Source organism: Osmia bicornis, chromosome 14, assembly GCF_907164935.1.
Source record: "Osmia bicornis bicornis chromosome 14, iOsmBic2.1, whole genome shotgun sequence".
Taxonomy (NCBI): Eukaryota; Metazoa; Arthropoda; class Insecta; order Hymenoptera; family Megachilidae; genus Osmia; species Osmia bicornis.
The window spans coordinates 1124732-1150382 of NC_060229.1; the positions used below are offsets into that span (position 1 = coordinate 1124732).

General features: G+C 39.9%; 4 protein-coding genes across 7 annotated transcripts; 2 read left to right on the top strand and 2 right to left on the bottom strand.

Annotated features, from left to right (window-relative positions):
- Positions 1 to 17: 17 nt before the first annotated feature.
- LOC114880351 lies at positions 18 to 748 on the top strand. The gene is made up of 2 exons (XM_029196275.2): positions 18 to 269; positions 374 to 748. The coding sequence occupies exons 1-2, from the start codon at positions 123 to 125 to the stop codon at positions 557 to 559; spliced, it is 333 nt and encodes a 110-aa protein (XP_029052108.1). The 5' UTR covers positions 18 to 122; the 3' UTR covers positions 560 to 748.
- Positions 749 to 867: 119 nt separating this feature from the next.
- Positions 868 to 4105, bottom strand: LOC114880350 (acetyl-coenzyme A transporter 1). Of its 2 annotated transcripts, XM_029196274.2 has the most exons (8): positions 3330 to 4105; positions 2805 to 3249; positions 2541 to 2734; positions 2285 to 2469; positions 2084 to 2201; positions 1788 to 2003; positions 1499 to 1712; positions 868 to 1139 (listed from the first exon to the last, which is right to left on the bottom strand). In XM_029196274.2, exons 1-7 carry the CDS (start codon positions 3537 to 3539, stop codon positions 1533 to 1535), a joined length of 1548 nt encoding a protein of 515 aa, XP_029052107.1. In that variant the 5' UTR covers positions 3540 to 4105; the 3' UTR covers positions 868 to 1139; positions 1499 to 1532. The 2 variants fall into 2 exon arrangements, with proteins under 2 accessions (XP_029052107.1, XP_029052106.1); XM_029196273.2 differs by having other exon boundaries at positions 868 to 1712.
- A 345-nt stretch (positions 4106 to 4450) lies between these two features.
- Positions 4451 to 24138, top strand: LOC114880342 (host cell factor 2-like). Of its 3 annotated transcripts, none has more exons than XM_046288619.1 (8): positions 4451 to 4535; positions 13482 to 13642; positions 16102 to 16259; positions 19168 to 19324; positions 19400 to 19696; positions 19777 to 20087; positions 20209 to 20558; positions 20644 to 24138. In XM_046288619.1, the coding sequence occupies exons 2-8, from the start codon at positions 13489 to 13491 to the stop codon at positions 21356 to 21358; spliced, it is 2142 nt and encodes a 713-aa protein (XP_046144575.1). In that variant the 5' UTR covers positions 4451 to 4535; positions 13482 to 13488; the 3' UTR covers positions 21359 to 24138. The 3 variants fall into 3 exon arrangements, with proteins under 3 accessions (XP_046144575.1, XP_029052092.1, XP_029052094.1); XM_029196259.2 differs by lacking the exon at positions 4451 to 4535 and adding an exon at positions 8494 to 9273; XM_029196261.2 differs by lacking the exon at positions 4451 to 4535 and adding an exon at positions 8495 to 9273 and having other exon boundaries at positions 20233 to 20558.
- LOC114880344 lies at positions 4722 to 8367 on the bottom strand. Its single transcript, XM_029196262.2, has 7 exons — positions 6220 to 8367; positions 6026 to 6151; positions 5833 to 5946; positions 5500 to 5752; positions 5224 to 5406; positions 4995 to 5149; positions 4722 to 4913 (listed from the first exon to the last, which is right to left on the bottom strand). The coding sequence occupies exons 1-7, from the start codon at positions 6459 to 6461 to the stop codon at positions 4751 to 4753; spliced, it is 1236 nt and encodes a 411-aa protein (XP_029052095.1). The 5' UTR covers positions 6462 to 8367; the 3' UTR covers positions 4722 to 4750.
- Positions 24139 to 25651: the final 1513 nt, after the last annotated feature.

Here is a 25651-nt window from a genome sequence, read left to right on the forward strand (position 1 = left end):
AACAGAAAACGACAGAGATTTACGAGCAGGTATCGAGCTACGAATCCAGATAAAACAGTGAACTCGATAGTCAAGAGCTTTAGAAAGATTTCTAGAATCAAAGTGAACACACGAATTGCAACATGTTGGTGAAACTAATTCTGATCTCAACGATCTGTAGCTTCGTTTATGCACGAAGCGTCGAATCTCCCGGTGAAATTCAACATCGTTTATCATTGATTGGTGAACCTCGTTTTGATTCGATCATGGACGCGGAACCTTCGCAAACTGTAAATACTGCATTTTATTTCTCTCATAAACAAGTAGATTTCCTGTGAATAAAGATAACGTTTTAATCGAGCATAGATTAACGTAATTGAAATATAAATCGTAGGAAACACGACACGTTATTCGTGTACCTACGGGTCTTATAACCCCAGACGAGATTTTGCCACGACCTGTAGAAAGCAGACCGATTACGAATCACGAATCACATCTGGGAATGAAACACCTAAAGAAAAGAGCAATGAATTACAAGGAAGATCATCAGGTCGATTTACGGCCAGGCTGCTGTGGATAAAACACTGGATGAACACATTTAAACGATTCCTCGACAATGGATCTTGTTCCGTAAATATTTATTTTCTTTAAAATGTATTTAAGTGCAATTGGTAGATATCGTTTAAGTGCATATGGTAGATACCGTTTTAATTTCTTTTAATTCCTCTCGCGGTGAGATAGTATACGAAATAAAAAGATTTTCTTGAAACCATACGAAGATCACTGAACAGCATCTCTTCCCGTTACTCCTGTTCGCATAATTCACGATTAATAACGCGATAAGTATAAAGAGAGAGGTTGGAAAAATCCAAGAAAGGTAAGACAAGATTGTTCGTATTGAAAACTTTTATTAACATCCCGTATTCGTACATTTTATCATACAAGACCGCGGAACAATTGCAACTTTCATCGTTGAATTGTTTAAAATCGATAGCAGATATACGGTAAATCTGTGCAATATATCATGTATATTACATTGTAACTAAATGTTACCAACCTTCATGGAAGGATAAGATTCAAAGATCATGTAAAAAACAACAAAGATTTCTTTACATTTTCGGCAATATCGGCACAGTAATATGTAGAAGGAATGGAATGGTCTGTAACAAAAACGACATGCCGTAAATGAATTCCTTCTCTTGTAAAAATAATATCATAATCGACGCAGTACTCGTTGAACGTTATTATTGTGCTAATGCTTGAAAGGATATCATACAAATTCTTTTTTATAACAAGATTAGATATCGAATGTGTGCTTCGTACAACTTCGATCTTTCGCGTTACAAAAAATAATTTAAACGAAAAACAAAAATTAAAAAAAAGTAACCAAAAAAGTTCGGATAATAAAATTGGAACACTTGGGTAGATATTCGAAAAAAACCCACAGCATACACAGCTAACACACAGTCGCTTTACACGCAATCATTTTGTACATTTTTTTTTTAATAATTAAAGGTACCGTGTCAACAAGTTGTAAGATCGATTCAATACTGTTATCTGTTCTGTTTCGAAAGTATAACTTTCCAAGCAGACATCGATCTCCTCTGTAAGGAGTCGATTTTTCGTCGACCCCATCTGAGCCATAGGAGTCCTATGATCAAACATAAGACACTCTCGATGTAATAGCCATCGAGCTGCATATTACAAAGACCATTGTGCGTATTCGCGCAAAGCTGCAACAGAGAAAAATTCAATAAACGATTACTGGTCGAATCAGTAATTTAAGATAATTTAATATTACGACCAACCTCTCTTTTTGAAATTGTACTACAGTCATTGGAGGGATCGGTGCTACATTGTCGGAACGTTAATGAATCAACGAACCAAAGCGCTGCAGTTCCTGGCCAATTACCTCCGAGATTACATAACGTATTCAATAATGTCATGTAGGTACCACCTACCGCAGGATCACTAATTTTCGCGAAAAACGCCATAGATGCCACGAACATGCTACTTGTGAAAACCTGGCGTAAGTGGAAATAACTTGAATGAATATCTGTCTGTTTCGAGATACATCGAGATACATTATCGAGATATACTTTACCTGATGTATCAAATATAAAACTATTAATATTACAAAATAGTAAGCTGGTACTTGTCCACCGCTTACAACGTACGGCGTCACCCATACTAAAAACGCTGCTACTAGCCCGAAAGCTAATCTATACGATTAATTACAAATTTCAGTTAAATGCTGTGGTAAAAATGAAACATATTTTACGATACTCGTAAATTTTGTCATTACCTATAAGGCATAGCCATTATGTACACGTCCATCGGTCTCGGACCGACCGTATACCTCGAAATTGCTAGCGGTAATAATATCTGTAACGGTATCATAGGCACGGCCATAAGGGCGAATTTTTCTTTTGGTATACCAGCTTCTACTAGCTTTAAACCCGTCACAGCATCGCAAGCAGAAAACCCTATCTGCAGTCAGTGATAATACAATATTATTAACGATCCTAGAGATATAAATTCTCTACTATGTATCTTCTGACCTTAGCAGTTAACAGGAATACAATGATGGTTTTTATGGCTGGTAATTTGAAAATATTCCAAAGTAATCTGTATGCATGTTTGATGTCTGTATTTAATTCCCCACCTTTGTGCATCTTTCCTGAATCTTCATGTTTGAATATTGCAAGAAAAGTGGTTGTTATTATAAATATCCAACCCCAGAAGTAAAGAAATCCTATAGCAGGAAAGATATACAAGTTATAAACATCATATTTTCACATGCACAGTAATTCATGATTGCTTACCAGGTAGGGTCAGTATACCCTTGCTGGAAGGAATGTATCTCAAGTAACTATTACAAAATTCTGCTGACTCTAATGCCATGAAAAGTACATAACCAATGAAATAACCAGCTGTTTGTCCCACACTGTTGCAGGTTGATGCATAGCCCACATTGCATCTTTTTAACATTGTCAATGCCCACCCATCTACTACAATGTCTTGAGTGGCAGCAAGAACATTTAGAGTAAAGAATATTACAGTTAACATTTCTATGTTGGGCTTTGCTGTGTCATCACCTAACCACCGGTTTATGTGGCCAGATAGAAGCAACATGAAAAATCCCATTAAATATTGAGTAGGAATCAACCATGTTTTCCTTCTCCCAAATGTTTGAGAAAATACAGAATCTACTATGGGTGCCCAAAAGAGTTTCAATGAAAAGGGCCATTGAACAAAACTGAACTCAGCCTAGGAGTAAAATAATATTCGTATAATAATCAATTATTTTTCTCACTTTGATCGATCTTAACGCAAATTTCGGGAATTACCTGTTGACGATACGAAACGTCCCGGTTCTGAAGTAACATAGGAATAGAGCTGCATAAACCCAATGGTATTCCTTGCAACAGATATAAAAATAAAAGAATTGCTATATTTTTTTCGTCACCTCGTAAATCCGAATGCTCCTGTACGTGATTCGATTCGCGAATCCCATCCTCTACGCTGCCGTCCTTTTTCATTTTCCGTCTGGTACCCATGAGGAACAACAAAGGTAGTCAGCGACAATATCATGCACCTTATAAAACGACTTCCGACGAAACAGGTGTTCCTTTTACGTAAGTGATAACTTCCAAATTATTATCGCTTACTTTTGACCACACTATTGAACATCTCATGGGTTACACTGGAATTATCGGTGCAATATTCCAAAGTATCTTAACGCAGCGTCTTTTCTCAAATAATAAGTGATCATTTTTAAACGGAAGAACCACTTGTTCGTTGATAAAATGAATTATTTATATTACATCAGTGTTATCAACATTGACGTGGTCATCATCGATATAACCTTATTAACGTGTATCAAATACTATTGTACCTTCACGAGTAACCGACGAATATAATTCCGATTAAAAACTTAATCTTTTATACGTGTATTAAGAGCAACAACGGCACTGACTAACGTACAGAGCTGTTTCGTTCCGAATCATTCGGTTAAAAATCATATAAATAAACTAGCAATACAGCTTAAAATTGCCACGTTGTTTTTCATTAGGGACACGTCAGTTATACCTGTCTTTCCTGTTTCTTAAGTCACGTGTAAGTCATTTACTACCGAAACTAATAACTCCATAGATGAGCAAAATACTACGCTTGTAATAAGGTGCGCGCGCGCGTTTGGGTGAATCGTCAATGTAACTTAGTTACTTTGTAAACGCACCTTTTATTTCACGTAAAATTCCTCTATACCATCGTTATATATATTAATATTATCCAGTTAATTAATAACGCTTGGAAAACCATGTAAAACGATACACAGATGAAAAGAAAAATTAATATTATGCGTATAAATGACGAGAAATGACCACCTCTAAGATTTCATGAACGAATATCATGAATGGTGGTGGGGATGCCGAATCGAATGAATGAGCCCCACTACTAGCGCGTTCAGTCGGTGCGGTGGTGGGGTTGGACTACTTCGCCGGCGCCGTGAATCAAAGGCGCTGCGCTTCAGTACCCTCCGGGCGATGCTAGGGGTAAGAGCTCGTTTTTCTTTTTAATTTCTGTGTTATACTTTTATTTTTGTTTGTTTACAATTGTCATATATTTTTATTATTGCATTTAAATGTGTTTTCTTCTTATTTATAGTGAAAATTCAGTTTGATATTTTTATTTCTATGTAACTTTTTTAATTACAAAAGTTTAATGTATTCTTCGTAGCATTGTTTGCGTGCGTACAGTACGTTTAATTTCAGACTTTAAAAACGAATTGATTCTTAGCTTCTGTAGTTTTTATCAACGTACAGGTAAATGTGTTACAGTGCCATCCGTTCGAAGCAACAACAGTTGCCGCTTTTATTAACTTTCTAATGCGCGCATCGACAGCCTCCGCATTAGGTATATTGTTTAAAATCCTGTAACAATATCATAATTTATGAAATTTTCAGAACTTTCATCATAACTTTTATCGTAACGATAGCAAAAATGATATATACAGATTTGTAAAACGACGTTCCAATTCTTTTCTTTCTTTAAAGATGTCATCCTTCTTCTTAGGATCAGACCAGTAACGTTTTTGAACTTCACAAGTAAGCCTGGCGATGCAGTTCGGCGAAATTGACATTTTCTTCCCGCCTTGATTATTGTAAACCTATTTGGTAATGCAAAAATTAAGACACAGAAACCGCAAAGAAAATCATTTATTCAAGGCGAATTACCAAGTACCTTGGTAGAGTTAGCTTTCAAGGCTTTTAGAATATAATCCATGTAAAGATCGTCTTTGCTGGACAAACTCGATCGTTTCCTTCTTCCCGGTACAATGCCAAGTGGAAGAAGAATAGGATTCGCAGCTAAAGCTGCAGCTGCTCCAATTAAAGCAACACCAGCTAACGCTTTTAAAGCCACAGCCTAATGGAAACGATTGTATAAGTCGATACGTTAAAAAGAAAGAAAGAACGAGAGAAAAAAGGCACGGTGAATCGTTCTAAAATTAATCACCACCTTCTGCGCTTGAATATTTGGATGCGAGGGAGCGTTTCCTTCTGGATAATTTGCCTCTGCGCCTCCGAATTCATCGCCATTAGCGAAGGTCCCTGAAATTCCATAACCACCGTTACTAGTTGACCCTCCGTAGCCAGTTGGTCGGCCAGAGCCATATCCCCCATGTCCATAACCATATCCTCCAGAGCTTGTAGATTCGTAACCGCCCGGTTTGCGTGAACTTTCGCCTCCATAATTTGGTCGTGAACCGAATCTATCGCTTATACGAAATCACGTTAAGGTAATTTTATGAAATTGAAAGATATAATTGTCAGTTGTAAAGTAATTGGTTACCTATCTCCTCCTTGATTTCCTTGGTATAACAAGCTTCCAAGATAATTTCCACTTCCGGGTCTTCCTATGCTTCCGTTCCAACCTGGTGGTTGTCCTTGCGTTTGCCAACCATATCTATAGATTAATCGTTCAATATGAAACTTGCATTTTTACGTATTCTTCGAATCAAAACTGGTTAGACAATCTGCTCTACCTATCGGCGGGTAAGCGTTCACCGTACTTGGACGAATATCGATCACCATTCGCAGGGATCTTATTATAATAAGAATCGGGTCGTGTGGGTATGCTGGAATCGTATCTGGATCCGCAGCAGCTGGAACTTGCACGTTTCAATTTTTCATAATGCAACACATTCGAAAGTGGAAAGATTTTTTTCAAATATTCGACTTATCTCTGGTATCCAATTGCAATCGATGATTCACCGTTCTCGATTGTTTGTCCAAACTTTTATCGTGCACATTGCTGTCGTTACTCTTCGGATTCGACGAGTTTTTAGCTCGAATGATGTTCATTAATTGCTTGTCGTCGATAGACTGATTTTTAACGAATTCAGAAGATGTAGTTTTTTCCAAGAACGCACAAGAAACTAGAGTAGTTGTTAACAAAATGCAAATAACGCGGCACGGCATTATAACATATGTAACTAGTTGAAAATCAACTGAATGAAAGCAAGTTTTTTACACGCGTATTAACGTCAAGACAATGCAAGAGTGGCTCTTCCCATGGTGAAGTTTCACCTTTTTATATAGTTGTCACGCATGGGGTATTGTCGCGTATTTGCCCTTCAGGTCTGGTAGCAACTTTCTTTTCGTTATTATTTCACTAGCTAAAATTACTTGCTAATATTCTTATGATACTATTGCCCTTTCAATTTATCTATTATGATAGAAATTTATTGCTCCATCTTTGTGTCTGGGCTCTTGTAAACACGTTGATATTAAAAATGAAGGAAAATTTCATTAAGAATACATTTACTAGTTTAGTTGCGTCCCTGCAAGTCATAAAGCGCAACCAAAGGATTAGTAGAAGTGTGTCGGTGAAAAGAAAAGTGTCATCAGTGTACCAACATTCTTACCGTCACGCTAAAAGTTCTACTAATGCAGCACTATTATATACAGTTGGACATGTTTAAAAATATGGACGATCAAATTCGTAACATCATTATTTTGCGAACGGGAATCAAACGATGGTTTATGCGTTTGGAAATTGGAACGATTACCAGGTCGTATATATCCACGTTCCTGTCGATGCTTCCGTTAATTAACGTTTGGCCAATTCCGTATCTTGTCGGAAGTTCAGCAAGCGTGTAGCACGTATACACGTTTCCTTTATTTTTTTCTGCTTTCCCGTAGTACGTTTCTATGTTGGGTCAATTTGTTTTCCTCGTAGGACAAAGGTTTATTGAACAATCTTTTTCGATATACCAGGAATGGCAAGCATAGATTGTATCCTTCAGGTGTACGTATACCTCGTGCCAGAAAATACAATAGAACAATCTGTTCCGCCTGGATGTTTAGAGCGCCGTTGGCTATCAAATCTAGTAATCGCATGTCGCAGCTCGTTGCAACATATTTAACAAATTTGCCTGTCTATTGTGCGTGAACTATTCGCAAGGTTGAAAGGAAAGAAACCTCGCGATTCCGAAATCTGACGTATTGTGACGAAGAAGGCAGCTCGAGCTTGTTTCGAAAGAGTACGATGCCTACGAAAGTAACTTTATCTTTCATTCAAACTTTTCATCGAATTGATCGTGCAACGCGTTCAAAGAAGATAAATTTATTATCTGTTATAAAGTAAAAAATCCAATGAGAAGAAATCTGTGCTTTATGCAAAGGGACTATAGAGCGCGCAGAGATATTACGGAGCTAATTTGAAGCAAAAAAAAGGAGGGAAAGGTCGTCGATGAAACGAGAAAATTCGTTGCACGAATGAGGAGAAAGATAAAAGAAAAAGGGAAAAGAAAGAAAAGAGGTGGAGGAGGGGGTGGAGGTGCAGGGTCGCGGAGGGGTGACAGGAGAAGATACGACAAGGACCAAGAGATCGCGGAATGGAGCAAGAGTGGAGTAATCAATACGCATTCACACGCGGTGGCTAGCATCCCGTTTCCATGGGGACCGACGCTGGCGCATGTGCAACCTAACCAATGTTGTACCGTCATAGAAATTCGCTCAGATACAGTTCCGTGGCAGTCCAGCGCGGAGCATTCCATGCACGCTAACCCTTTGGCGTCGAACAGTCTGATCGGCAAGCTACGAATCCCTTTCGATTGCTTGCAAAATTCCACGCGCATCTACTGCTGCACTTAAATGCACCAGCATTTCTTCGCTTGGTGGTCAATTAACTCTGATAATCAAACTCGTCATCCATTCCCAGGAACTCATTGACAATGATTTAATTTATAATCTAAAAATATAAAATAGAGAAACACAAACGCAGCTATACACGATCGTTCCCTCGACGACGGTCATCCCGTGTTCTATCGTTGTCACTGTAGGGTACGGTGCAGCGTTCGACTCTCGGATGTTCACCCCCTGGCCAAGTCAGAGGGGATGGAGATGTTGAAGTTAGCGGGTAACAGGGGGTGTTTCTCCTCGGGGCGCCTGCGTCGAGTCCTCGATGACGACTCGACGAGGTAGGTGCTCGACCCGGACGCAGTACGGAAGAAACGTCGAGCACGCAGAGTGCCGTCCTCGTGACACATCTTGCTTTTTCTTTCCTCTCCACTCGTAACGACAACGAAACATAGGAAAAGTTGTCTGCCGAGACAACCTGTCGAAATCAAAGACCGTTCCACCAGTTCTGCACAGTTTTTACGAGACGTTCTTTAAACCCTCCGTCGTTCGAGTGTTCGTAAATGAAGAGAACATCCATCGAATTCAAACGCGAACTTATCAATGATTCGAAATCGCGGCAAGATGAAATACGTGTCTTGAACGTTTTCTAACAAACCGAGTGATGCACCGAACGTTGAAGTACACTTTTACCATGTACCTTGCAAGATATCGGGCATAGTGATAGACATAGAGATAGTATAGATGTGTTGCGGTGAAGCAGCCTAAGGATGAACCTCTATTTTATCAACAGTATGCTTCACGCGGACTCAGTTACACTGAGCAATTGATATCTTTTCGTACTTCATCGTGTTACATTCTCGCGAAGAACAACAGGTTGAAGTTTGAAGTTTGAAATTTGGTGGAGAGATCGCTTCAAAACGGACCATCGGACGTTCGATAGTTTTTGTGGTGAATCAAGGTCTTCGTCCGGCAAAATTCAAGGTCTGATAATTTGACGATGCGTTTCCGGTGTATCGAAGGTTAATCGTGGAAGAGCCATCCTTAGCAGCATAAAAGCAAGCTTAGTCGCATTTAATCGTCGCTTGCATGTGGGTCACAAGTTGCATTCGCCAAAGCTAACGGGATAGAGGGTTTACCGAGTAGAGAGGTAAGCTTGTTAAATTGCGTTACCCTCAGGCATCCTATGTTACATCTACCCCCTCACCTTACCCTCATCATTAATTCCCTCTTCTTTTAACCTTTTTCGGCGGGGTTCTTCGAGATTTAACGTGGGTCGAAGCAGCCGAAAACCTATCGTATACATATTTGTATCCAATTCGTATCTTATCACCTTATCTGCGGTAGTGCGATACCGTAACTGATTACATAACTGTGCGATTAAAGTTTAGAGCGCGAAATACAAATCGTGCTCTAAATAGAAGGATATCAATAAATTATTGTATCGGTTAGATTCGAGTCACGTGGTAATAGCAATTTGCGGTGTCCTTAACCTCCCGGAAAATCAATGTTCTTCACGTAACAATAACCAGGTGTGTTCTATTTTATGTTCTCGTATTAAACATTAAGGTTTTTTATATTTCACGTAACACAGAATATCGCTTCTTCCAACAGAAAAAGGAATCGATAAACTGATATTTTGCGATGATTGAGGTCGTTTACCTTACGAGTTTGACACAAATGGTTGGAGAGTAGGAAAGTTGTTTGAAATAATTCTTATACCTTTACATCTTTAACACATGAAACAGTCTCTATCGTGACTGCATACCTACTTGTGCGATTATCGTGTTGATGCATTAATTTCATTTATAGAAACCTAACTTGGCCTAATGCTCTACTCAGGGACACCGATACCACGAGCATTAAGCAACGAGGATTACCACTTCGCATCGCATTGTATCCGTTATTTTCTTTTCTAAGGTTTCATTTCGCGTTATGTGTCTGCCAACTCGTCGCTCGTGTACGATGTCGAAACGAGAAATCAAATCATGATAAACGATCTTTCAATTGTCGACTATAAATTCACGAACAGATAGGGAAAAAATTTGTTATCCTCGTTGGGTTCATCGACGATTCGGATAAGGACTAACAGGTCTGGTTGATGAGATTTAAGCGAAATGTAACTGTACCGAGGATGTAGCGCGGTTACACAGATCTCACCGCAAGTGACACTAGTGACACGGTGGAGGGTTTCTAGTGGATGTCATTCAAAACACGCGTCGACTGGTAGGGACGTTTTACATCGCGCCGCGACGTCAACAAGAACTCCGACGCTCGATCCTCTTCGCGGCGATAACAACTTTAAAGAAAGCCAAGCGACAGATCTAAAAATGTTTTCATCAGCAAAATATCGTTCAAAGTAGAATAACAATATCCCCGTATCTCCTCTTAATTAGCAGTTCAATTCTTAATGCATTCTTCCCGGTTCGATGAATCGACAAGGGTCTAAAGATCGCCACGATACGGAGTAGTTTCTTTTTCCGGCGGGGTGTTCACCGTTGCAAGCGGTGGATGACTTTTAGACGACGTCCGCTCGTTGCAAGAAAAATGCGGAAGAAAGGCGAGGGACAAAAAAGGAGGAAAAAGATTACATGGGAAGAAGGTGCACGGTGAAAAGTGGTTCTTTGGATGTGCATCCACTGTAATGAGAGCCCGTCTTGATCCACGACCTAAGAATGCGTTAATGACCTTTGGACAGTACTTCTTATAAAAGATACTATTATGTCGCATCGTTAAAAATTTGCTATATTTGAAAATTATAAAGTTTCGTCTCGTAAGCTCTATCGTATTCACGAGTTTCAAATATTTTTCAGACGAGGAAACAAATAATGCACGTGTTGCATTAATCCTGAGCTTTTCCATGTAGGTAGGCTGCTTTTTAAAATCCGTGCACCGGATATTATATAGTTTGTCGTATATTCCATACACGTGTACCTTCCATAAAATGTTACGCTCGATTTTCCCCCGCGCATTACGTCTGGCTCAAAGATCACGTCGAAAAAGTCGCGCGAATAATGACACTTGCCTCTCACGGGTAAACGAGCCGAATACTCGATTATTTTCGCGCGAAAACATCGCAGATTTTTCCCATCTAAACTTTTCCGAGGAAAAGACCAATGCGGCAAAATGCCGCGAAATAACCGCGAAAGGAGCATCGAGCTGCGTAATGGAGAAATCGAGAGAAGCGCGAGATGCTTTGACGCTAGGAAGAGGAAATTGTCTGAGTACGCTCCCTTTTCGGAAGCCGGTAGCGACAACGCATCCCCTCGCGACTCGAGTTAAGCAGACAGAGAGAAAGCTTTCCGTTTCACCCTCTCCCCTACGACTTCTCCCTTCGCCTTTCGAATGAAAAGGGGCAGGAGTCGACGGATGAAAATCTAGTCGAATCTTTACGCTCGCGTTCGCGGCGTATCGAACCTGGAAAAAAAAATGAAATTGCCACCACCGCCGCCACGCTGTTCTCCTCGGTCGATAACGCACCGGTTTCCGTCAGGGGTTGAAAAAAGAAAACGCTTCATCGTTGAGTACTCAAGAGTCAGACGAGCGGAGGGATATTGCTACGGTAAAACAATACTCGGAAAACGAAGAAACGTTTGGAAAATTGTATGCCCGGCCAAAATTTGTATAAGGTACTTTTCTCGTGTGCTTTTCACCGGAACTCGTTTGAACTCGTATCGGTATGATAATTTGTTAGCGATAAAGTGTTTTTGCTAAACATTCGTTTGCAAGGCCAATCGCGGTATTGCGATATAAATTCATAAAAGGAACGTATCAGTGAGATAGCGAAAAAGAAACATTGCATTCTAGCTTAACACTCATCAATGCTTTTCCAGTGCAAACGCCTGAAGAGTATTTTCATCCAGGATAAAAATTCTACGCGTTTTTGTCACTTTTGTTAAAACACGAGACACGCAAATGTAGCACCGGAGCAACGTAAGAGATTAAAAAACAAACTCGGCTTTTGAACATTGTCAGAATGACGGACGGTACAAGTAACAAGAACTAATGGTGCATTGACTATGTTCTTTTCACACGTTCTTTGTTTCCGGTTCAGCCACCTTTAATATCACCTCGACAAAGGGTGGAAATGCGAGCTACGATGGAGCAGCAAACACGAAAACATTGTTTCGTTTGTATTCATCTGAATTGTGATTCATATGTGTATGCATATTGTCCCAATTTATAGATATTGTTCCTATAATTCATACCCTGTCTTTTATAATATTATGGGAAAGTATGCCGAAACTTATACTTAATAAACGATAGCACTTGTTTAGAAACTTTTGCGTGTATTTGAACGCAGCGTCATAGGGGACTTGGATTTCCATACATTTGAATTAGGCCGCCCACTACGAGAGCCACATGTCTCTCCCTAATTTCTTTAGCAAGACGGAGATGTTGTCGCTGAATTGGTTCGTTTGATGCTGTTGTTTGATCTTGGGGTTTTCCACATTTCACTAGCAGTCAATCAAATTAATTATTGAACGGAAACTGCTATCGTTTAAAAATATTCTTAATGAGAAACGAATGCTGTAATTTGAAATGTCAATTAGAGAGCTTTCCAGCTCGAAATCTCCAACGATCACGGTATGCGTGCACGAAGTAAATTAATGGCTATTACGTTATCACGTACTGGGATCGGAATGAATTGACGCTTTAAAAATTTCTCATGCAGTTTTCGCGTTTTTCGCACACAAAAAAAATGTACCTTTGATACGGTCCTAACATTTATTTCAGCGGTTTTCGAGTCGTGTTTCTTCCTTTGCAGAGGTTTCTCCGAATCGCAAAATTTTCATGCGATTTCAAACTTTTCACTACAGCGTAGGGTGAGAACGTGCATACTATTTTCCCCTGTTTCTTTCACAAATTTCCTCGCGAATACAACATACCAGGAGGAATCCCATTTGTATCGACGCGTCTGCTGGTTCAGGGAACGTATTGCTTCACAACCGTATTTGCGTACGCGTGTTTGGGGTGCGTGAGGGTGCATTCGTTTACCCGAAACTCGATTTCGAAGCTTCGGTGATTGAATTGCAAGTACGCCAACGTGGGTGGTCGCCGATAAGTTTAAAGGGAATGTAGAAGGCATTTAAGGATATTGTTCCATCACCCTCTTTGTCTGTCTCGTTAGACCGAGGAGAGAAAGAAAAGTGGATTACGTAGCTAACGATTTTATTCGCTTCCACGTTTTATCCAACGATATCAGCCGTCAAGGCACCGCCCTGCTTTCAACAAATCTATTTTTCTTTCTGTCCCGAAGATTTATGAAATAGGGGAACGATCAATTTGCTTCACGCGATGAAATGACGATAAAATCGTTTCCTTGATCCATACTAATTTCGAAATTGTCTGTTGCAGGAAGAAAATGTGGAGCTCGGTTACCGCGGCTGGCAGTGAGAACGGGCCCGCACCACCTTCCAGAAGCAAGCACAGTGCTACTTTACTCGCCGGGCACGTGTACTTACTCGGAGGACGAAACGGCAATCTTCCCCTCAAGGATCTCTGGCGATACAGCCTCGGTAAGTGATAATTACTGTTGCTTTTAATTTCTTCCCGACACAGCAGGCGAATGGTTACGTTGTAAGTGTAACACGATGGCTGGATTAGGGAAAACGAAGGGGCAAGTGAAAATCGTGGATAGGGAAAATCCATGTAGTTGGAAGCGGTGCTATATAATACACGATGTCTGAGTACCCCGAGCACGATACACGATCAACATCTCTGACCAACGCACCCCATATCGTCTCGCTTCGAGAACGAGGGTGCGCGACGGAATTTAAACGGGGTTCAGTCTGATCAATAATACGCCATTATTAAAGCCCACGTATATCAACTAAATCCACCGACGATACTCCACAATTACGTCTGTTTCCACGGAGATCAGACGTACGCGAATGAATTTCACCCCCTCGCGATAATCAACGGTTTGTACGAGCACGCCAGCCGACTTGTTAACAAGTTGTAAATTTATAACTCCGTCGTCGGTTTTTATCGCCTTTCCGGATCAGAAATTCACGCGAGAATGGCACCTTGCAAAGAACAAAATAAATCTATCCGCCAGAGGATTATTCGGTTCAAATGGCTGACCACTTTGAACTCGGCCAAGTTTCGATCGTCTAACTGGCAGCGTTTTAAACGTATTCCCTGTAGGCTCGATCGTTCGATGTCGGAATAATTTAACCCCTTCGCGCTAGACGATTTGGAATTTACGGAAATGTTCATTTCGATCGTTCAACGATCAATAATTTCATACTTTACGAGAAAATATGGTTCATTCTATTGTACATAATTATGATAGGATTCATGATGATGGACCGGTGGACCGCGGAAGTTCCTATTAATCAGAGGGGATTGTTCGACTGCGAGTTCGGGTGAATATTAAAGCAGCGTCAAAGGGGTTGGAACCGTGGCGGAGCTTCTCTCCTGGGACAAATACTATCCAGGGAACCCCATGGTATATTTTTAAAAGCCTACCATTGTCGATACTTGAACTTGCAAAAATATTATGATAACTCGAAGAATCACGAGAGTACTTCATCTTTGAACGTTTTTGTTTCACCCTTCTTTTAAACCCGTGGTGATTTCGAGGGGTTCCCGTTGCTTAGAACCTATTCCATTAAACGGATCTCCATTGCGACATTAGAAGTTTTACGTTTCTCTCACGTTCTCGATGAATTTGTCGCTATGGTTGCTGTGAAAATCTGAAGCGATGATCAATCGTTCGCGAGTCACGTTTGTTCGCTTCTTTCTTTCATCAAAGGCTTCGGTAATTTTACCTTACCTTAGAAGCAGCACTTTTAGACAAAAGAGTGCATTGCTTCGAAGCCAGCTAGATACGACACGTGTACGTAATCAATGTCGGGCATCTCTAGTAGCCGTCCACGAGAGCTGCAAGTACTTTAGCCAGCACATTATGGCTCTTACGTAAATTTCGTAGGCTTTGTTCTCGAGCACGTTCCAGTAAAAAACTATAACTCGGATACTTAATCTGTACGAAATATGGATAACCCCTCGACGAGTCGTAAAATCTCACGGTGATACTTGGAAATACGGCAATACTGTTCACGAAAATCTCGTTCATTTTCCACTCCCATGTATAACTTTGTGCCTCGCTGCCTTTCTTCGCCTTTATTTTTTTCAACAGATTAGGGGAGCGTCCCTTTTCTCTTTTCGTAAAACTTCCTAAGGGTAAGGAACGTTCGTCTTGTTAAGCCCTTGCAATAAAGAGGCGAGCCTTAACGTTCCCTTCGTTGAAACATTAATTTACCGCCAAAACGATTCAGATTTATTTAATCTTCTTCTTTGTATCATCGTGCGAGAATGGTGAATCGATTTATCAGATTCTATGGAACTATATCGCCTTTCTTTTTCTTTATTTTCTTTTAATAACAATAAAACGCAGTATCACCATCCCTCGAACATATTGTTTTTTCTGTACCTCCTTGGCACTGCTTAGATTCGAATCTCGAAACCTACCCTCTTGCCTTCTTCATTCTCCCTTTACTTCTAAGAAGCCCCAACCACTCGGAGGATTTATTTCAGAACAGTAGATTGTCGGGGCGGGTGTAAGCGTGATTTAACGCGTTGAAAAAGATTTTTTTGTCGACTAGGATATCGCAATTGTTTCAATTTCTACAAAAATTCTTTAAAGAATAGGACATCGTTTATATTGTTAAGCAAGGACACGGCATTCTTTATCGTTGCAAAAACTGGGCCAACTAAATGCATGTCGTCGCAATGGAAGTAGGCAATTAAAAAGCATTACATACACGCAATACCGATAAGACGAGCCTCTCTTTGTTCGTTTTCTTTTCTCTTTTCTTTTTTCTCCGTCTGCGGTTTTTTCCACCGCAGTTACATAGAAAAGCGAGGTTGCATAAATCTTGTTCATCCGAGCCGATGCAAAGAGAGACTGGAATATGAAAACGTTTGGAATAACGAGCCGACGCGTTAACCCCTTCTTTATTTTTCTTTGCAGCCGAGAGTAAATGGGAGGAATTGCATCCTGGGGGAGAAAGGCCGCCAGCACTTCAGGAACACAGCGCGGTGGCTTACAAGGATTGCCTTTACGTTTTCGGGGGTGAACTCGGCTTTTCCGCGGGCACGGAAACTCCTCTTTGGGTCTACAATGTCAAGGTAACGTATCACCCTATGCGAATCGACATCGTACCCCTTTTTGATAAATTACACACGACACGGTACGCATTGTTTTTATGGAACGAAACGCAACGTTTTAATTGGTGAGACTCTTCTGGAAAACGATACCCAGCCGCTTGGTATTTGTTGCACGCGTAAATTCGTTATCAAGATTTCGTTTCGTTCAGGTTAGTTTCATCCAAATTTACATGATTCGATCTGGCGAAGGTACGGTAGCCCGGAGGCGTTTCGTCCCGCCACGTTTCTAGAATCACAACGAGGGGTTTCAACACCCTCGATTTAGTGGACCAACCGAAATACCACATCGCTCTTGATTGACAATATCTTGCTTCGATGCTTTTCCGTTTCCACTCGTTACCAAGTAATCGAACATACGAGTGAGTTATGTAATTCTACCCTCTACGTGTAACTCGAAATAGAGAAGCGATATTCTCGTTTGCCCATTCGATGTCGCTCTTATTATCTTCCCCAAGGAGTCTTTGGCAGTGTTCACCGAGAACAACGGTAGAATAGAATTGTTCAATGTGGTCGTATCATAGTTGTCCTTCGTTGCGTGTCATCGGCTGCTGAATTCAACCCTCTCCTACTCTTCGAAGAGGGATTGGATGTTCTCGTGTAAAACTGGTTGTACCCGATGACGTTCCTATTGATTTAGTGGTTTCCCGAGGGTGCGATTCTTTCGTCCCTGTCTCTCTCTTCTTCATCGGTAACCCCATGTACCACGTGCTCCCCTGCAGAACGCGTAAGATCATTAAGAGTTTCCTTTGCAAGATGTGACACCGAACTACGAGGTCGTTATTAAGAAACACGCGAAGGGCTGACATCGGATGCACGTTGTCCCGCATGCAAATTATGCGAGTCAACTAGATCATTGCGTTACCAGAATCACGTATTCTGTGATTGTCATCGTGTCATCTCTGTAATGACTAGTCGTATAGGATTCATTTGTCACTGTCAGGAAGCATGTTTTGCTATCAGCTATCGAACATGTACACTTCCTGCCGCATACGACATGTTTACGCGAGTTCAGTAGGTCGATAATTCCGAGGAAATCCTCGTAATACTGCACGTTGGACGCACGTGGATCGAAACGAAACGTATAACTTTCTAAGAAAAGAACGAATTACTTTTTAATTTGATAGCGTTTCACGTTTCCATGGGGCATTCAATATTAAGTGACATTTGCTATTCGTACACGAACAATGTTTCTAGATTCTAGAGTAATGTAGGGCAGCAGCTGTTGTCAACACCGTTTTCTTCTGTTTCGTACCCTCGAAACTGAATGGCGCTTATTCTCCCGAGGGCTCTTCGCCCGAATCTGTTCGCCATTAAAAATTAATACACAGTGATACGCAGGAAACGCAGTGTCAGTTTTTGTGTCAACGATTCCTCAATCTTTCGTCGATATATCTATAAAGAATAAACAAGAAAAAATAATTATATTTAGAATAATCTTTGTAATATTAATTGGAAGATCATAAAGAGGAAGGATCCCAGGGGTTTAGATTTTTTTTCTTTCACCGTGTTGCTATGGCTACCATGGGTACGTTTGTTTTTACTCGTTGAACCATGTCGGAGACTAGGGATATTCCCCATTGCTTGTCTCTTCCTTGTGTATTATTGAAATCCACGTTACGAATGCACCAGCCAAACCTGATTGGTTAAGCCAGAGGGGTTGTTTCGAGGTATGTTCTCTTTCCACACTGTCGTCTTCTCTTTATGCTTCGTTAAAATTCTCACTCTGCTTCATATATTTACGGATAAATCTGAATTGTAATTTTATCCTGCCGAAAGTTGTCTATAATTTCCCACTAAATTTAAAACTGAAAAACTCAATGATACGTCGTGCACCCTTTTCTGTATCGTTGACGATAACCGTCTTCTTGCTAATTTTACAGCATTTTAACGTCGATGGTGAATTTAGCTAGTACTCTACCCTTTTGCAACCCCCTCATGTCGTAATACAGGGTAGACGCAAGTGGCTGTACAGACCTATCAACTTTAGGCACGTACTTCGAGTTACGTAATTACTTTCAGCACCCCTGCTCCTACGGCTTATATACTTTCCTTCCATCTTCTCCGCTTTATACGTACGATCGCAAACCCTTGGATAGGGCAATGTATTCTCTTTTTTCTTCTTGCCAGTACCCGTTGACTGGCTGAAATGAAAGACGTATGATTGCCACTATACATCAAAAGAATCACCAACGTCCATTCTAATTCAGGATGTCGCTTTATACGTGACCCGTAGAAACCAAATATGTGTGTTCAGTGTTCAGAAAGGAAACACCTATCGATCGTACTAACACGAACACGAACAAGGTTTGCCTCAAAATTATTTACATCGATTTGATTGCTGGCAAGACGATAAAATCGTAAAATTGCTAGCACGTATCGGTTTTTTTAAAAACTGAATTAAATATAGAACGGGTAAAAGAGCGCTGTTATCCATCTAAAACAAACGATGCGTTACACTTGTGCCCTACATTTTTTGCAAACATCCTATCAAGGTAAACTGTTAAAAATAGATCGATGCGGTTAATAAATCAATAATGTTCTATATAATTTTGTTGACACATTCGTTACCACCTGAAAAGCAGTAATTTGCAATTGCATTAAACCTCAAGTATTAAACTCGAATCTATTCAAAGGGCTAAATAAGGGAGTGACAAATTGGAGCTCTTCTGTACCTTTTGTTACGGGCAACCCCAGTCATATTCGGCATTCAGAAACCTCCGGTCTAGCCGGAATTAGAGAATTTCCAAGCCCATTGTTATGCATCTCGTGAGATTAATGAGCAGAAAAATATTTCATGACTATACTTTCTTGCAATAACGCGAATTATTGAACGTCTAAATTATAGTCGACTATCTTTGCTTGCATTCAGTCGAATACGTGGAGGAAGGTAAGAGCACAACGGGGTTGTGCAGTTCCTAGAGGACGAAGAGGCCATACCGCTTTGGTTCACCGTGGTCAGATGCTCATCTATGGTGGTTACCAAGATTTACGTGGGAGCTCCCCCGAATTATGGGCATTCCACTTTGGTAAAAATAATAAAATAATTTTTTCCCTTTCAAAGGGGCACGTGCAAAAATGTAACCAGTCAATTTGTCGTTTAGAAACGGAATCGTGGCATTTGCTCTCATCTAGCGAAAGCGGGCCAGCAGCGAGACATAAACACTCTGCTGTCTTGCACGGTGACGCGATGTACATTTATGGAGGTATGACCGATCTGCAAGAAAGAAGCGATTGTTGGCGATGGGACGTGAACACAGCTTCTTGGTGTTTGCTGAAGAACAAGCCTGGTCCAGGACCTCTTCACGGACACGCAGCGTGTAGACTTCCCAGTTGTATGTTAATTTTTGGTGGAGAAAGCGGTGGTTTGGCTACGAACGAACTCTGGAGATTTCATTTCGGTAACGAATCAATCATATCGACAGACGCCCCTCGGTGTAAGTACATGTCACTGTCTATACAATGTCGAGTTGTTTAACAGGAACGGAAACGTGGGAAAAATTATCGGTGCCAGGTCCAAAGCCACAGCCAAGGGCAGAGAGCGTTGCTTTAGCAGTTTCCGAACTGTTAATTCGAGGGACCAATATTGACAATTCAAAAGCAAAGCCAAGAAATCAAAGGACGAGGCTGTATAACAATAGAATATCGCCAAACGAAGCACCAGCTAGACCAAGCTTTCTCAAAGAAATTTCGAAATTGTCACAAATCAACCTGTCGCGATTGAGTCATCCAACTAAATGCAGTTACTCCGTTCTAAGCGGCCAGGATGATAACGAGGAGAGTCCTCAAGAGGTATGTTGTATTATGCACCAGAAGTAACGGTATCTTTTTGTTGGTCTTTTTGATTTACAATAAATGCACACGTTTCTAAATTTGCACATGAAACGCATGTGACAATTGAGCCTGCCCGCAGGCGAATTCGTATTATCCTTTTCAGCAAGTGGACGCCGAAGTGGTCGAGCCGTCTACAGGGATGGTGAAGTCCCGAAGTGCCAACACGTTGGCGCGTCGAAGACAAAAGCCACCGGAAACAATATCAAAATCCTCGGATACCAACAACACCGAGAATGCGATCGGTACATCTGGGATGACAAGAGATCCCATCTCGGTACCGAATTTCCGTGCTCTTACCTTACCCACTCCAGTCCTAACACCTGTGGAAGCAGCCAGGCTGGTATTCGTTGACCCAGATGAAAATAGCGACAACGAAGAACGAAAAGAGCCACCTACCTCCAGGCTGATAGAAGTTCAAGAAGAGCGACGGTAAGTAACGATACATTATTTGGATCGTGTCATACATCTAATTATAGCGGTATAACTATATATGTAAGGTTTTCGATTATTTCAGAGACTTTGCAGCTGTTCATCAAGCCTGTCAACCTAGCCGGGGCGAAAGTTATAGCTCGCATCTTTACGAAGCGGCGCTTCAGACTCCGAAAACCCCAACCACCACGAAAATACCCACCTCTGCGTCGGTTAGATTCGCTGATCTAGAAGAGGGCGAAGAATCAACGTCGGATTATGCGAGTATAGAGGCTAGAAGTCCTGGCGATCCTCTTGCCGATGACGATTGGCCATCAGGACGAAAGTGCAAACAGTATCGTCCAATAGTTACTCCGTCGACTATTCGTGAAGGTCAGTTTGGCTTTTGCAACCCAAATTACCTTGGACTAGACGACACGAAAAAGCAGCAATCTCAAGATGGAAAGTATGCAAAATTGTTAAATAGTCCGCCGGATAGCGTTTTAGAAGATGAACCTGGTAGATCTGCTTCGCAAACGTTCGCGGAACTGCTGGAGCTTCAAGAAATCAAAAGGGTGCCCAGGGTACCGCCGAAAAGTTTGCCCTTAGGTTCTCCTTCTCGAAGAGCAGTTAGTGCGTCCAGAGCAGAAAGACAAAGGGCAAAAGTTGCCGCGGCTGACATTAATGAATCAGATACACCATCGTATGGACCAGCACCGCTCTACGTTTTTGTAGTTGGTGGTAAGGAAAAGGGTCAGGTTACCGTGTTCGCGAGGCCCGTTTCTTTGTGGAAACTCCAATTAGCACCACACATTTTTTAAAGGTGTTCAATTTTACTACCATAAGTTACTGGCAATCCTATCATTAATAACTTTATCGTGCTTCGTTCGTTTGCTGTTTCTTATTTTTCTAGTACAAGGGACAGGTGTTTAACACCATAGAGTTCTATTCTCCCATTCTTATAATTTCACGACTCAAGAAAATATTCATTCGTGAATCTCACTACCATTGTGAACGATTAGTACCTAAATGTAATTCTATAGTGCCAATTGTTCTTTACTCGTTTATAATTAACTACACTTTGTTACTTTTAGCCTTGAAGACTGAATATTTATTTTATTAGTCGTACATTTATTTTAATGTGTTATCGAAGTTGTTTTCTGGTTGTGTTTTCTTGGTGGAATATACGACTTTATGGTGCAATATCAACTGTTGTGATTAGCACAGCAAAGTACCCGAGCTTAAAATGGCAGATTTAGTACTCTAACAATGAGCTTCAAAGGGACATAAAAACGTCACGCAAAATTCATTTATCTCGATCAGCTTCATGATCGTATTTAACTTTAAAACTTGCGCTTTACCATATCTAGTAAAATGAAAAACAAATTGTGTCTTATTATAGTTCCATAAATAATGTTTAAATTTCCATTTTTGGTTCAGCTGCATCTTAATGGCATATCGTTAAATAAATGAAGTAACGTTTTAATTGATCTCTTTGAGGTAATGTGTACCGAATGCATGCTTATCGATATATCGATTAATCGTAAAGCTTTCAATTCCAAATTGATTTGTTTGCTTTGCTACTTCAATTTTAGCGAACGCAATTGTACATGAAATGTTCGTGTTTATAATATACCTGCAAATGAATTTAAGAGTTCATATTGAACCGATTTAGTTTCAAAACCAAAAAACTAACAGTAAATGTTCGTACCAAAGCGCAAGTCAAGCGAAAGAAGTGAATAGTCTTTTATCGATGAACGTCCTGTAAGGTTTAAGGAATATATTATACACCATAGATAAGAACTATGACAATGGCGATCTACGTACTATATTCTAGATTAATTATAAGCGAATAAATTTTTCATACTGCTGTAGATAGAAGAATCTGTGAAGTTGTAGATTATTCAAATTTTTCGACTCGAAAATTAACAGTAAGTAAGCTGGTGTGCTTACATCGTATAGATACTAACTTAAAAATTAAACGCTTGACTTGCACTTAACTGCCATTGACTGTGAATTCAGTATCCGTAGATTATTAAATAGGAATCTAATATCGGTAAGCTTGAGATGACGTTCAAAACGTTCCAAATATTAATGAAGATCGGTGTGTGATTGTGTCCAATTGTGAATAATTAAAATATCGTTCGATTATTTTGTCGGAATTAAATTTTTATAAAAATATGGTTCTTAATGAAATTTCATTGATAATCAAGCACGATCTAGATTAAAATTTAAGAGAAATATCAACGGAGACTGTGTTGATTTTTCTTTCGATCGAGAAAAAGAAACCGTATAATCGTACTATAAAGACAAATTGTGTTCTTAAACATTATACTTGGAGAATATCATCGACACTTTACGTCGATATTCCAAAATTGCAAATCTGTGAGGTTGAAAGTCTCCGGTACGACTGGATTTACAAAGATAGCGTATTAGTTTCGATAGGTATATCGTAAGTGGAAGAAATGGTAAAGTACGATGGGAGATTTCTTGTTCATGTAGAGTTTTTACGCCCACAAAGGCCCAATACATGTAATCCATCCATAAGTAGCAAAGGTCAACGTGGCATCTCGTAAGCTGAATATTAAGAGATAATTTGTAATCATTTTATATTAATCTAATGGAAAATACATTGGTACGAGTATTTGTTTGACCAATAGCAGATTTTATTGTGGAATACTATAAAATTTTGAAGATTTCTTTGTTTAAAGGGCATGTGCAATATGTGTAAGTACATATAGATATTATTTGTTATTTCGAGTATTGTATTTAGTACAGCTAGAGGTTTTAATATTCAGCTAGAGGCCGCAAGCACCCAAAAAAATCAATGTTTTCCATTCGTAGCGCTAGTCAATTTAACATCTCAGTGTACAAAAGTTAAGGTAAATGTTTCATAATGTCATTCCTTCCTTAGGATACCTTAGCATAGTATTTCTTCATTTCCAGCCATATTTAGTATGTACAATAATGTCCATAACCCATTTTTGTGTTACGCGTATAATTACTCCCATAATCTTGACCATTTTGGCATAATTAGCAATATAGGTAGTTAATTAGTAAAACATATTACACACACACTGGCGTGCCGCCTATGAATTAAGTTTCAATTTGCCCAATATTTAGCCAATATCTGGCCAGAAGCGTTTTCAATTATGTCATCTTTTGTTCTAGAAATAGAAAAGTTTGATGATTTGGTTAGCATAATGCAATCTGATAGTCAATTATAACCGTGTCATTAAATATGTCCGTTGCCAAATACGTCTCTTTTGAATGTTATGCCTCGTTAACAAGATTCAGAGTATAAGCTCGAAGACGTGGGTCAATTCCCAAAATGAATAAAAAGAAAAAGAATAACAATGTAGCTGATTTGAGTGCCTGTATTTTATGCAAATATATGCATTTCGTATTTTTCTGAATACAAACAATTTTTTGGCAAATATTCGCCATGTTATCTTCTGGCTTATGCTTCTCATCTGCGTTATCGATGGTTGCGTGTCGTACATATGTAATGAGAAAAAGAATCCCATTCGTTCAAAGGCGGTACATATTATAATATAATGTCGATAAAAAGAGAAATAAATCGCGTCTTGTTCCAGTGGAATTTCATATCACAGAATGCAGTATTTTTTTAACGAGTAAGCCTTTAAAACAGAAGACCCATGATCTGATTTTTCTATGTTTAAATATCAGATAATATGTGTATATTGTATGTACATGTATTCATGTATTTCCATATAAGTAAATAGCTATGAAATTAACAACACTTTATAAATATCGTACCATTTAAGTAAATGATCTAAGGATCTAAGGTTATAGGGCGAAAATGCGGTAATTACTTCTCAATATGTACATTTTGACCAAAGTTTATTCGCCTGCAATTTTTTACAACATTTTTTAACAAATTTCAGTTGAAATTCTCGCCATTACAGGGCGAAAACGCGGTAATTACTTCTCACTATGTGAATTTTGACCAAAGTTTTTTCGCCTGCAATTTCGTACAAATTTGGTGCCATTTTTTTTTTAAATTTAGGTCCATTTTTTAACAAATTTTAGTTGAAATTCTCGCCGGGGGTCGCACCCGGTGCCGGCTTCTACTAGTGACTATAGATGTAGAAGACTGGACATGTCTTTGTTTTCGAGGAGTCAAGATTTATGGGGTCCCAGACACCCCCAGATGAGATTAAATCCTGCATGCAGAGCACAGCCAGTATGATAATCGTGCCTGTTTTCCAATCAAGACCCAATCATCAGTCTTATAGCGACCGCCGAGGGATGCAGATCTACCTGCTAAAGATATATATACCTTTATTTTGTTTTCTGCGTTCATTTAATTTGCTGTAATTATCTTCTTAGCTTATTGAATAAACTCCTTAGGAGGACGAACGTGATGATTTTATTACTTCTGTCTGCACTAGATCTCTGCACCCTTATATCACTGCATTCCTTACATCCCAGCAACCCTTACATCTCAGTATTCCTAACATCTCTGCATCCCTTACATCTCTGCATTCTTTTCATCCCTACATTCTCTTCATCCCTACATTCTTTTCATCCCTACATTCTTTTCTTCCCTACATTCTTTTCATCCCTACATTCTTTTCATCCCTACATTCTTTTCATCCATACATTCTTTCCATCCCTACATTCCTTACATCGCTTCATCCCTTATATCCCTAAGTTCATTACATCTCCTTATCCCTTACATGCCTCTATCCTTTACATCCTTGTATCATTAATATTCCTGCATTCCATAAATTTTTGCGGCTATAAGGTCTCCAATTTTATACAAATTTAGTTCCTCTTTTCGCCACCAGAGGGCGCTGATTCGACCTCGAAATTTTAGTTCATATTTTTGCCGCCAGAGGGCCAGAAATTGAGCAAGGTTTAGTTCCTTTTTTCGAAACCAGATGGCGCTGATTCAACATCGAAATTTTAGTTCACATTTTTGCCGCCAGAGGGCCAAAAATTGAGCAAAGTTTAGTTCCTTTTTTCGAAACCAGATGGCGCTGATTCAACATCGAAATTTTAGTTCACATTTTTTGCCGCCAGAGGGCCAAAAATTGAGCAAAGTTTAGTTCCTTTTTTCGAAACCAGATGGCGCTGATTCAACATCG

Excerpts from the sequence above, each read along its gene's own strand:
- LOC114880342 (XM_046288619.1), top strand. The coding sequence starts at position 13,489 with ATGTGGAGCTCGGTTACCGCGGCTGGCAGTGAGAACGGGCCCGCACCA. Across the intron at positions 16,260-19,167 it reads TTTGGGTCTACAATGTCAAG|TCGAATACGTGGAGGAAGGT; the intron begins GTAACGTATCAC and ends GCTTGCATTCAG. Across the intron at positions 20,559-20,643 it reads GAAGTTCAAGAAGAGCGACG|AGACTTTGCAGCTGTTCATC; the intron begins GTAAGTAACGAT and ends CGATTATTTCAG.
- LOC114880344 (XM_029196262.2), bottom strand. The coding sequence starts at position 6,461 with ATGCCGTGCCGCGTTATTTGCATTTTGTTAACAACTACTCTAGTTTCT. Across the intron at positions 5,947-6,025 it reads GAACGCTTACCCGCCGATAG|ATATGGTTGGCAAACGCAAG; the intron begins GTAGAGCAGATT and ends ATTAATCTATAG. Across the intron at positions 5,150-5,223 it reads TGAAAGCTAACTCTACCAAG|GTTTACAATAATCAAGGCGG; the intron begins GTACTTGGTAAT and ends ATTACCAAATAG.
- LOC114880350 (XM_029196274.2), bottom strand. The coding sequence starts at position 3,539 with ATGGGTACCAGACGGAAAATGAAAAAGGACGGCAGCGTAGAGGATGGG. Across the intron at positions 3,250-3,329 it reads ACGTTTCGTATCGTCAACAG|GCTGAGTTCAGTTTTGTTCA; the intron begins GTAATTCCCGAA and ends TTTTACTCCTAG. Across the intron at positions 2,470-2,540 it reads TATTCCTGTTAACTGCTAAG|ATAGGGTTTTCTGCTTGCGA; the intron begins GTCAGAAGATAC and ends CACTGACTGCAG.
- LOC114880351 (XM_029196275.2), top strand. The coding sequence starts at position 123 with ATGTTGGTGAAACTAATTCTGATCTCAACGATCTGTAGCTTCGTTTAT. Across the intron at positions 270-373 it reads ACGCGGAACCTTCGCAAACT|GAAACACGACACGTTATTCG; the intron begins GTAAATACTGCA and ends TATAAATCGTAG.